General features: G+C 33.0%; 1 protein-coding gene across 3 annotated transcripts in view; it reads left to right on the top strand.

The window, feature by feature from the left end:
- LOC147072430 (uncharacterized) overlaps positions 1-13267 on the top strand; it is a 289337-nt gene that overhangs the window by 273428 nt on the left and 2642 nt on the right. The window contains exons 15-17 of one of the 3 annotated variants that reach the window (XR_015070705.1): positions 4064-4343; positions 10873-11032; positions 12546-12722. Coding sequence is in view for 2 of the 3 variants with exons in the window: in XM_085947662.1 (XP_085803788.1) it covers positions 4064-4343; positions 10873-11032 (440 nt within the window). In the remaining variant the exon portion in view is untranslated. The remainder of the gene's footprint in view (positions 1-4063; positions 4344-10872; positions 11033-12545; positions 12723-13267) is intronic. The other 2 variants (XM_085947662.1, XM_085947663.1) reach the window with 2 other exon arrangements.

Below are 13267 nucleotides of genomic sequence, written 5' to 3'. Positions count from 1 at the left end.
TTTGTATGGCTAAAAGAAAACCTTTCAATGAACAGTTTGTTTATTTATGAATGCCTGGTTCATATTTTACCACCGACATAATATGTTGCGAATACATTGAATATAGTTTCTCTGGTGTTTTAAAAATATTATCATAATAAATGTTGAAACTTTAACTGTAATCATCTTCCAAAACCTATACATATCGTAGAATCGCTCACACTGTTTTATTATCGACAGTTTAAAAATGAGAAAATTATGTGCAAAGAAAAACAAAGGAATAACCAAAAAGAAGACAAAATCTGAACAGTAAAAATTTTAATTTGAAAAAGCCATGAATTTTTTATAATATTACTAGCTGAAGTACCCGGCTTCGCACAGGGTCGCTTCGTGGTTATATTTATCTTAGATATTTGAAAAATAATAAGAGGTAATTATTTTTTTAATATTAAAATATCTGTGTAATACAATATGGCAATATGAAAATAATTCTAATAGGAGTAAAGGTCAAACATAAAAACACTAAATTAAAATCGAATCCAAAATATGAAAACGTTATTAATGTTATTAATATGTAGTAAAAAAAAATCAAAATTGGATGGAACAAACAAACAACAAACTTTGTATGTTATATAATAATAATTTAGAAACCTTCGTAGGTGTGCGCACACAACTGACAAAAGTTTCATCGCAATCGGATGAATGGTATAGGAACGCATACGAATAGAAGAAGAAGAATATGGTTGTACTAATTCAGAACTCTTCGCGGGCGTGCTCACAACAACTGGTCAAAATTTCATCGCAATAGGATGAATGGTATAAGAATGCATACAAATGGAAGAAGATAGAATAGAAGAAAAAGAAAATAGTTGTAACAATTCAGAAACATTTGCGGCGTGAGCACAACACTTGATCAAAATTTCATTCCAATCGGATGAATGGTATATGAACGCATACGAATAGAAGATAGAATAGAAGAAGAAGATGGTTGTACTAATTCAGAAACCTTCGCGGGTGTTGGCACAATTACTGACGAAAAATTTATTGCAATCGGATGAATGGAATAGAAACGCATACGAATAGAAGAAAAAGAATAAGAAGAAGATAGTTGTACTAATTCAAAAACCATTGCGAGTGTTACCACAACAACTGACGAAGGTTTCATCGCAATCGGATGAATGGTATAGGGACCATACGAATAAAAGAAGATAGAATGAAGAAGAAGAAGAAGAAGAAGATGATGATTTTTCTAATTCAGAAACCTTCATGGGTGTGCATACAACCACCTACCAAAAATTCATTGCAATCGGATGAATGGTATAGGAACCATACGAATAAAAGAAAATATAATGAAGAAGAAGAAGAAAATGATGATTTTTCTAATTCAGAAACCTTTATGGGTGTGCATGCAACCACTTACCAAAATTTTATTGCAATCGGATGAATGGAATAGGAACGCATACAAATAGAAGAATATAGAATAGAAGAAGAAGAAGAAGAAGAAGATGGTTGTACTAATTCAAAAACCATTGCGGGTGTTACCACAACAACTGACGAAGGTTTCATTGCAATCGGATGAATGGTATAGGGACCATACGAATAAAAGAAGATAGAATGAGGAATAAGAAGAAGATGATGATTTTTCTAATTCAGAAACCTTCATGGGTGTGCATACAACCACTTACCAAAAATTCATTGCAATCGGATGAATGGTATAGGAACCATACGAATAAAAGAAAATATAATGAAGAAGAAGAAGAAAATGATGATTTTTCTAATTCAGAAACCTTTATGGGTGTGCATGCAACCACTTACCAAAATTTTATTGCAATCGGATGAATGGAATAGGAACGCATACAAATAGAAGAATATAGAATAGAAGAAGAAGAAGAAGAAGAAGAAGAAGAAGAAGATGGTGTTACCACAACAACTGACGAAGGTTTCATTGCAATCGGATGAATGGTATAGGGACCATACGAATAAAAGAAGATAGAATGAAGAAGAAGAAGAAGAAGAAGATGATGATTTTTTTAATTCAGAAACCTTCATGGGTGTGCATACAACCACTTACCAAAATTTCATTGCAATCGGATGAATGGTATAGGAACCATACGAATAAAAGAAAATATAATGAAGAAGAAGAAAAAAATGATGATTTTTCTAATTCAGAAACCTTCATGGGTGTGTATGCAACCACTTACCAAAATTTCATTGCAATCGGATGAATGGTATAGGAACGCATACAAATAGAAGAATATAGAATAGAAGAAGAAGAAGAAGAAGAAGAAGAAGATGGTTGTACTAATTCAAAAACCATTGCGGGTGTTACCACAACAACTGACGAAGGTTTCATTGCAATCGGATGAATGGTATAGGGACCATACGAATAAAAGAAGATAGAATGAAGAAGAAAAAGAAGAAGAAGATGATGATTTTTTTAATTCAGAAACCTTCATGGGTGTGCATACAACCACTTACCAAAATTTCATTGCAATCGGATGAATGGTATAGGAACCATACGAATAAAAGAAAATATAATGAAGAAGAAGAAAAAAATTATGATTTTTCTAATTCAGAAACCTTCATGGGTGTGTATGCAACCACTTAACAAAATTTCATTGCAATCGGATGAATGGTATAGGAACGCATACGGGACAGACACACAGACAGACAGACATACAGACAGACAGACATTCATTTTTATATATTAGTATAGCCTATACTCTTCCCGCAAGTGCAAGCAATAAGTTTACAAAGTTTTATCGCAATCGGATGAACGGTATGGCTGCGCATTAAATACGAACAAACAAACACACAAATATTATTTTTTATATATTAGATATAGCTACTCATTATTATAAACATTTAGCGTTAAGCAGTTAGCGACACATATTTTTTGATAAAAGTAAATTACCATCTTCAATTCTAAGCGAAATATATGAATCTTCACAGTTATTAATTATATTTTATATTAAACTTTTTGTAAAAATTAATAAAACTAAAAAATCTTAACACCACTGCACATGGATGTGCTGAAATATGATTATATTCTAAAACATTAGATCGAGAGGTTTTAAAGAATAATTTTATGTAATAAAAATACTTTATGCAGTCATCAAATCTTTAAAATAAATATAAAGGATAATAAGGCTTCAAAATTATATAAATAGATTTTCTACAACGTTTAAGAAAAGTCCAAGCTTATGCTCTGAAAATACCATAAAATCTCAATTGTAACCTACGTTGGGCATGTAGACCGTTAAGAACCTCTGTGATTGAACAGCTCCACCAAACTCTTCCAGATAACAGTTGATAAATGAAAGATCCCCTTGACAGTGGCCGACCTCTGTTAGGGGATGGCACGATAAGAAAAATATGGTAGTTCTAGTTATTGATTATCCTCAAATGCAAAGCGGTAACCTCTTGATGAAGAATGATGAAGATTTTTGATCGCATCAATTTAATTGAAGTTTCAATTTTCAATATAATATCATAATTTTCTATAAACAGTTTACCAAATTGCATTCTAAATATGAGCAATAACTACCACTACGTTCGAAGTTCACATTTTCGTGCCACGGTCAGACTACAGAAGGTCTATCGGGGGGTATCTTGAAGATGCTGATGTAGCCCCGATGTCATTAATATAATATGTTCTGGAAGGTTGCGTTAAGTGTGCACAATATGGTTATGCGGGTAGTGAGGAATGATACACAGAGGTTTCATTTTCTTGTTTTTATAGTGTTACATTAGTTTTTATGTTGAGTTGATATGTTTACATTGTAATTTTGAATCTAGATTAAGTGAGACGCGCGGCACAGTGGCACGCATGAACTACATTGTAGGAAGGCCGAAACGCAACTGATTTTTTGACTGTCATATCCTGTTCGTATTATTGTATATGCTATATAAATGAGCATAGACAATAATGCGTCAGTTATAGGGATGAGTAAACCTCTACAGGCCTTGCCTTCCAAAATGTAAACAAATAGGTACTACGTTAAGAAAATAAGGCATCGAAATCAGTCACTGATTATGGAATTGCTCCTAATCTCATATAATTGAATGGTATATAATTCATCAGGGCCGCGCCGAACCAGAAGGCGCAGTCTCCCCAAGTCCACCTCCAGCGTCAGGCAGCGCGAGCGGAAGCGGCAGCGGAAGTGGCAGCGCCGCGTCGGGAGGCCGGGCCTCCAGCACGTCTTTAGAAGGCGCACCCAGGGCCCCCGCCACGAGGGTCCTGTCAGAGTACAGACAGGCTACGAGAGAGTACAGGGACTATCGCCGCGCCCCTCAAGCACCCACGATACACCCCCCGGCGTGCTACAACATGCCGCGGGCCCCTACCTCATCCAACAGGACAGGTGCGTGTCTTGCGTTCTATTTACTAATCCTCTCTCGGCTCTCCCATGGCGTATTAGCATATTATTATTTTAATAAAAATAGAGTATATTTTTAGGGGAATATATATTAGATAATATATGAATACATGTCTCATAATATACTATTATGAAAACACAAATAAATTATAATTTTAATTTTAAAGTCTACGTTTGTGGCGTAATAACTATATATACAAATCTTGATAATTAATTATAAACTATATGTTATAGTGTTTTCACTAGTACATAATAATATTATATACGTATTTACGACAATCTTTTTGTCCATCACTCTGTTGGTACTTTATCAATGAAGTTGTATAATTATTATCTTAGTAACTCATAAAACTCCAAAAAAAATCATTTAGAATCCAGTAGCTACTTAAAATCTTAAAAGTGTTCATCGTGTAACAGGGACTAGAATTGATTCCCGCAATCGAGTCAAACCAGCGCCATCTTTAGATTAATAAAGCCTGAGAATATCTTTTTGCACAACCAACGAGTGGTCCACTGTTCAGCTGTCAAAATCAGATCCCAGATTGCTGACATATTGATTCGCTCTTTCTCGTTTCAAATTGAATTATAAAAAATTCTCAAATCAAATATATTAACTATCAATGTTATTATAAATACTATACATTCCTGTTATTCATCAGCTGTCAAAGTCAGACTAGTCATTCACACAAAAATCGGTGGTAATATCGATTTCCAAAAAATATGTAGCATTGATTTATGTATTACATTATTGTAGAAGGTGTGTTAATGCTAGTGTATTATTTATCATGTAACTCATCTATCCAAATCAAACCATTCCCTGTACGATCATGACAGACGCGTCAGTATAAACACTCTATAGAACAATGACAGACAATGACAGGTCATCTTTAGACAACAACGAGAGGGGCGGATAAGGTAGGACCAGTCGTTGTGAATGTATCGGCTTTCTACTTGAGTCAGCAATGGTCAAACTCATATATTGTTGCTTTGCGTTCAGTACGTGTCTTTTGATAAATCGCATAGTTAAATAGAATGGCTAACCTAACCTAATTTAACAAGGCTTTCCAATAGTCTAGCTTATTTCATAGTCGCAAGGTGGAAATTGGGGAAATGGAGGTTCAACAATGAAGTATATGTATAAATACAATTTTACATAATAATATAGGTACTGAAGATTTATATATACAGCTAAATATACGATATTGGTAGATTTGTTTTCACCATCACCTGGCTACGTCATGACAGAAGTAAATCGAGGAGAATAATAATTAGTGTAGATACTTGATTTACTGAAATAAATTGATAGATATTCTTCACAAATGTTGTAGTTTCTCTTAGCGTTGTTACTATCGCTAACAATAATTTGTATCAACGTGGAAGACATAGTAATAATATTATGCATTAACTTTATTTGCAAATGGTGCATTTCAATCTTTTACTGCATGGGTTCCCAATCCATAGGTCACGACCTCTAGAAGTGTTGCACGGTATTTTCTAGGCGGTGTCAACTAATATAGGAATCAAGTAACTTTGCTTAATTAATAATTATTTTAAATAATTAATATTGACTATCAAAATTCATTTGTAAGTATAAAATGTTTTAAAGTTATGTAACACTCGGGAAATCCATAAACAACACACAATCTGTTATCGTTGAATAACATAAAAATTAGTCACAATAAAGGTGTAATGTTTGAAAGTCAGCAAACAGCGAAATGTAAAGTGAACCCACTAGTAGTGTTTGCTAATTTAAAAGTAGAATCAAATCCATTGCAAAAAATATGTAAAACATAATAGTATACATACAGAAATGTGAAATAAAGTGAATGAAAATGTGATTGATAAGGGGTCGTCCATGTATGACTCCAGGCCCTAAGGGCGTGTGGAAATCTAATATAATATGGTGCTATGACGTGACGGGTCATATTACGGGTACGGATATAATTAAATGTGTTACACATAAAACCAATATAATTTAAACTCAATGAATTTCAACGAATTTCTTTATAATGAAATGGGTGCTCAAAACTGTGACAGGATTGTTGTAAAAATGTCTAAAATTGTGTGACATCATTTTTGGATGACTTTTAAGCCACATTTAAAATGCCATTACATGATTAGATACTTTTGTTCTATGAAAAAAGCCTATTTGAAAATGTGGCGGGGGGGGGTTGCAGGAAATTTAGCTATTATGAAACACGGTCGATACGGTTGGGAGCCTATGCTTTATTGCAATCACCATAACATATTGCTATAATGGAGTCTAATCGCAATGTTAGAGTATTGCACTGCAAGTAATGTATTTTTCGCGTGCACGACAAAAATGGAGAGCAGTTAACACACCAATAACACAGCTGGACATTAATCCACAGACGCTTTCATATTGTAAATCTTACTTAACCAAACATAACTCACGAAATGGCGGAACCGGGGGTCATTGACCTCGTAACCCAATTAAGGTTAAAGGGCCGACGAATTGCTGCGTAAATTGTGCATGTGCTGATTATTTCTTTAGGCGTGACCCGAAATCACTGATCATACAAAGGAGGATCCTCTGGAAAACAATGAATATTGCTGTAATTTATAATAAGATAGTATGCGATTGCCCATATATGACGTCACACCCAAGGGGTAGCGGAGGAGTGGGCAAATAGTATAATACAATTAGTCAATTTATGACTAAAGCGCCGGCTACACGGCAGAGACTTGCCTGCGTGGTATAGTTTGTGCAAAAATACGGAACACTTTTACAGCGCTTTTCGGTTTGCGCAAGCTACAGCTTTCCCGTCCATACACACGGGCTTTCCTATACAAACCGGTTTGCGCAGGTAAGCTTGTGGTAAAGCATGAACGTCTAGCCGGCGCTTACAGGGAAATACTGATTTTTATGGGAATAAAACGTTCCATTAATACTGAATATTTTACTGAAATCTACCATTTTTAATAAAGTTAAGCGCTGGCTAGGCGCTCATGCTTTACCACAAGCTTGACTGCGCAAACTGGTTTGTATCGGGAAGCCCGTGTATATGGACGGGAAAACTGTAGCTCGCGCAAACCGAAAATTGTTTCGTATTTTTTGCACAAACTATATCGCGCAGGCTAGTCGCTGCGGTCTAGCCTGTGCATTTGAGAGAGTTAAATGTGACATAATTTAAACAGGGAGATAAAAGATTTTTCGACTATGTTTGACAATGAGTGAATGAGATGATTCATGTGACGTCGTTTATAGACAAACCCTTGTAGTAAGCGGAGCAAATCCATTTGATCGCTGTTCTATAACGTATTGAATCTACAAAGAGTATTTAGTCACATTTTTATTTACTACCATTTTTTTACCATTTAACATTTAAAACTTGTTTGATATATTCAAATGCAAGGAAAATAGTGACGTTCCTTTTGAAAAATTGTCAAAAAATTGTTTTTAGAACACTGTTTTCGATGTATGAATATTATGAATTACATAAAATATACAATTATAATATCAGCCAAATAAATCCTATTTATTAAATTTATTTTATTTTATTCAATACTTTTAATTGACTTAACAATATTCAAACGACAATTTCCTCCTTGTTTCAATCCATGGCACGATTTTCGTATATTACAAAAACACACTCTATCCTATGGATAAAACACTTGGGAGGTTTTTATTTATTTAAAAAAAAACATATTGAGCACATAACAAATTATTAATTCAAGACGTTCACAACATGACATTTAGAATAAAAAGTACAGGTAAATCAACTTAGTAAAAAAAACAAAGCAAATAATTACAAGATAAAAAGAACTTTTTATATACAACGTTTTTAAATTTTCTGTTGAATCATATAAACTTGAGTTGACTAGCTTAAACGATCAAAAAAATTGTACTTGATAGAAATACTGAATAATGAAATGTCATTCCATATTGATTTTCATAGTAACGCACGTATATATTATTATTAATTTAGTTGCTAGGACCCCCTAGCAAACAATAATGGTATCGAAATATCTTTTCATACAAAACAGAATTAACTAAAAATTAATTCAATTCTACTTAAAGATGGCTAAAAGTATTTAAAAAAAATGCATTGGCATCGTGTTCTGATATATTCTAAAAGTTTCAAATGTCTAGCTAGTCGAGAAGTTAGTTAAAAATCGATTGCAAGATTTGTACCGGACAAACAACCACCGGCCAAATAAGAATACGGCCTAAGAAAAAATAAGTAAAAAATAAGTTCATCCCAAAGGAAATAAAATAAAAAAACAATAATTCAAAAAAATACAAATTAAATAATAAAATAGAATTTTAAAAACAAAATACATAATGCATCGCTAAAAATGTTTTATATAATATTATAATATTTAATCAGCTCATACAAACATGCATCACTAGTGTAGACTAATGTAATGTAAAGAGTGGTCTACAAGTTTCAAATAAAATCTACATGAAATTTTATGTGTAGTGTCAACAACATATTATGGATTTACTAGTATGTTATCTTTGTGTTAGTCTACTACGCAATTGTTGGTGAATCAGGTCAAAATAGAAGTAGGTACTTTACGTTTCATTCAGTTTTCCAGGTCACGTTTTAACGGCGTAGCATCCATCCCCCATGACCCAAAATTCTAGTGTAACTTATGTAGTGTCATAAGTCTAATATACCAGGAATGAAATATCAATAACAATTATAATATTTTATCTTATTGCGAGGATTTATTCAACGAATATGTTATTAATTTTGTGTTTCCGGATTAAAATATCTTAAATGAAATTTTGTGTGAAGTCTTTTATGTGTATCGCTTGTTGAAAACAGCATTCGGTCAAAATAAATCAAAAATCTAGGTAAATATTCTTATGTGGCTGCGGATGTCACCGTCGTGTATATAATTTTAACCATGGCAACCCTACTATGGATGATGATCCAACCGTGATTTACTTTCTGTCTATCCGTAAACACATAAAACTAATATATTTTTTTGAAAATGCTATAGTTATTACGTTAATTGATATTTCTTAATGAAGTATTTTAAATTAGTTGGGCATACCTAATTAAAATTTTCTAAGCTAAATTATTTTAAAAATCAGCGATATATAATATATCAGCGAACAGTATAAGATGGTATTAAGTTTATGTTAATATTGAGACATATTTTACAAAGACCATTTGCCACTCTTTTTTAGTACTTACTCGTATTTATTTCACTAAATTTTCTAATATTCAAGTAATAAAGAGCATATGGCGTCGGTCATTAACCAGCAAATCTTGTATTGTATGTTTGTAGAAGTATCGATGCCGTGCTATTAACGAAAAGGAAATATTTGTTTCCTTTATTAACATTGTAAGTAAATTGGATTGCTCTGGATGCTGATTACATCAGTATATTGACCTGAATCAAGTCTATTTGAATATAAACACCATTATAAACCCGGAAAATGTGTTATTTTCCACGTTGAAAACATTTAGGCTTAGATTTCAATAATTATCAGATAGTATCTCAAATTTGGTGCCGTATTTCAATGCTATTTTTATCCAGAAAACATGTTCAATGTAAACCTATCCATTCCCATAATTATCTATCTGCCTACTTTTAATTGCATAAAACTGTAAGCTTTTCCCATAGTTGATAAGAAAAAAATAACCACAATCCCAAAATAAGTGATAAAAATATAATATATGCAGATATATTCTTTGTTCATTCAAAAATCATCTAATGAGTATAGTTTCGTTTTTTATTAGTATGATTAATAAATTAAATATTTTTCTATTGATTTTTCTGGTAACTTTCATAAATGATTTTGTGGTGGCAAATTCCGTCTCTGTCTGTGATGTCTTTACCTACCAGAGACACCTAGCGGAAAAATACGAAGCTTTTATTTAGGTATGGTCTCAATTTTGAAGCTCGATTTGATATAAATAAAAAGGATTTCAAGTTAAACACATTTATATTTTTATAAAAGTCGATGTTTTTTTAAAATAAATATAAAAAATATTAAAACTATGTATTAGTCAAAAATCTCTACGATAAAACATATAAAACTTAATAAACTAAATTTTAATAATAAATATGACCATAAAATATATGTAATAATAAGATTAGGTCCTTCAACAAATTCACATTTTTTTTTGTAACAATTGTAAGCTGTTTATCTTTGACTTAAAATAAAAAATATTTTTCTTTTTAATGTTTTCAGATAAATTATTTATTAATTAATACAATTGAAGTTGTAAATTATCAAAAAAATGTCTCAAATTGCAAACTTCTTATTTTCCGCTGGGTGCCTCCGGTAGGTAAAGACATCACCTTAACGTGAATATTTTTACAATGAAATGACACAATCCAAATGAAATTAAAACTTATATAAAAGCATGGTATAAGTAAATACAACAATTACTTATGTTTATATTACTCTTGATTAGCATTATGCCATGAGGGCAAAAGCTTATATGTATTGCTAAAGGTTGCTTATTTTGGGATTGGATTATCAATAGCTGATGGAAAGGTCTGTTTGGTTCGGTTGTGGTGGCGATAGGTGGGGGCGGAGGTGGCTCCGGAGGGTGGGCGACCACTTCGGACGCGGCGAACGACTCCGACAACTATCGCAAAGAGTTCGCGAGAGGGCGGCGAGCGCCCAGCAGTTCCGGCTCGGACCTCTCGCAGGGCGGCAGAGGAAGGCTTGTCACGCCGCCCAGGTAATTCTGGCATCCAAAATACCTTCAGCCATACTTGGTATGGTGAGCACAACGACAAAGAGGACGAACTGACTTCTGACATTACCTACATGAGACCTCGTTGACAACAAGGATAACATAATCATTACTTTCGACTGACGTACTTCTTTCGAATTTCTTCTGACAAACATATTATCTAACTGAAAGCTTTTCACACTTTAGGTTTAATATAATTAAGTGTCATTAAACTTACATAACAATTACGTGAATCTATCCTAAGTAAACCAATAACGCTCTTTTATTTCATTATCATTTCATCATTCAACGTGTTTTCTCACAACACGATGTGGTTTGTTCTCATTCACTTAATGTCGGTGCAACATTGTTGGTTGAAAAAAACATCGGTTTGTCGCATGTAATAAATTTCATTCGACATGGAAATTAATATATAAATAAATACCCTCAGGCCTTAATAGAAAAATGTCATATATGCGCATGTGCAGACGGTGATTTTTCATTATTTTCGGATAGCCGGGTAACGTCACTATCCCGACAGCTATTTGGTCCAACCAGCTGCTTTACCTATCGGGCCGTCCGACCTGGTCGCCACAAAGCCAATTGTATTTAATTTAAAAAATTGCGGACGTGAAGACCTCTTCACATAGTTTTTGTATGTCCGTAATATTTAGCTTTGTTTATGTAATATAAGTAAATATAATACAATTAATTATTTTCTTTTATGTTAGTTCTCCGTGCCTTTCTCTCCCATGGCACTTTTTATTAATTTAATTCAATTCAACTAAAGATCATTTGAGAGCGTGGCGACCTCAGTTTGGGTATCTGCTCCTGAGACATTACCAAAAGTAAAAAACTACTGATGCTTGATGTCCAAACGTAGGGCCTCGTGATACGCTCGATTAAGACCGAGTGTCGTGCGGGGCGGGTTGATTTGTTTGTGTTGTCCCGGAATGGTCTCCCCTGTGCACGCTGAAGAGAATTGCAACATTGCCATCGGTTTTTATTTATGACCATGTATGTCCCAGACGAGACGATTTTATATATTGTGCTACCGAGCTTATAACAAAATTTTAGATGTCTAAATAAAAAAAACTGCAATTATAATAATATTATAGTTCAACCAAGTCAATGAAAACTCTACGATATCAACGACCCTTTTAACCGAACATAACAATATTGACCGAAAACAACTTGACCTTTTGTAGCACGCTAATAAAATGAAAATCTTCTACACGCCACATAAGTTCGATAAACTATTTATGATGTTAACTAAAGCTCAACTTTCTTGAAACAATACATTATCAATACGTCTAATGTTTCAATTTATGAAAATAATTTTCAATTATTTTTCAACTTATGTTACATTATCACAAAAGCTATTTTAAATATGTATAGTAAAAAAATAACCTTTTCAATTAACATACTACTAATGGCATGAAGCTTTTGACTGGGTACTAACAAATAAATAGTTTGCTTTATTAAATAGTTTAACAGGTAGATGTTTTGATTGTAACAGGTGGTGAAGTCTTCGTTTGATGGAACACTGTAAGCAGAATTAACACCATCTTCCCTGCCTTATTATCTAGTCAAGTTAAACGTCTTCCACATACCTATCGTGCATCTGATTCAGTGTACTTCTTCGAGACGGTTTGAATTATCGCTTTGTATAAAGAAGAATTTATAGAAAATTAAGGTAGGCAAAGTATACAATGTAACTATTATTACTGAACAAGTAAACTTCGCAGTAGAATTTTATTATTTTGACAACTTTTTAAAATACCAACGAAAAATAACTTAAGTACCGACGATGGGAAAGTTATTTTTTAAGTCAAAGAATAGCTTTTTTTGAAATGCGTTCTTATTAAACAATGTTCTAATTATTTGCATACTTCAACGAATATTATACTTTTTTTAAACTGTGTTAAAAGTTACTTTATCAAAAGAAATATTATCTCATTGCTACTCAGAGATCTGGCATTTTTAAACTGACTAAAAAAAACTTATTTTACAAACATTTCGCATTAAAATAGTGTGCACTAAACTTTTTTATAAATTAAAACAATCACGAGATATGTATGGCTCATTCCATTTGACACTGCGTCAGCGCATCTATTCTATGCACAAGGTTGTTATCGGCGGCTATCGAGGGTAGTTTATCATATTTATATACCTAACGAGGTATTATAATAATTAGTACAATAAGTTAGCCGTCAAAACTGTGTATCTCGCTGTAAAAGT

The sequence above is a fragment of the Rhyacophila brunnea genome, unplaced genomic scaffold, assembly GCF_057557595.1.
Source record: "Rhyacophila brunnea isolate RB1 unplaced genomic scaffold, BYU_Rbru_1.0 scaffold_2, whole genome shotgun sequence".
Classification (NCBI taxonomy): domain Eukaryota; kingdom Metazoa; phylum Arthropoda; class Insecta; order Trichoptera; family Rhyacophilidae; genus Rhyacophila; species Rhyacophila brunnea.
This window is presented reverse-complemented; position numbering and strand designations above follow the sequence as displayed.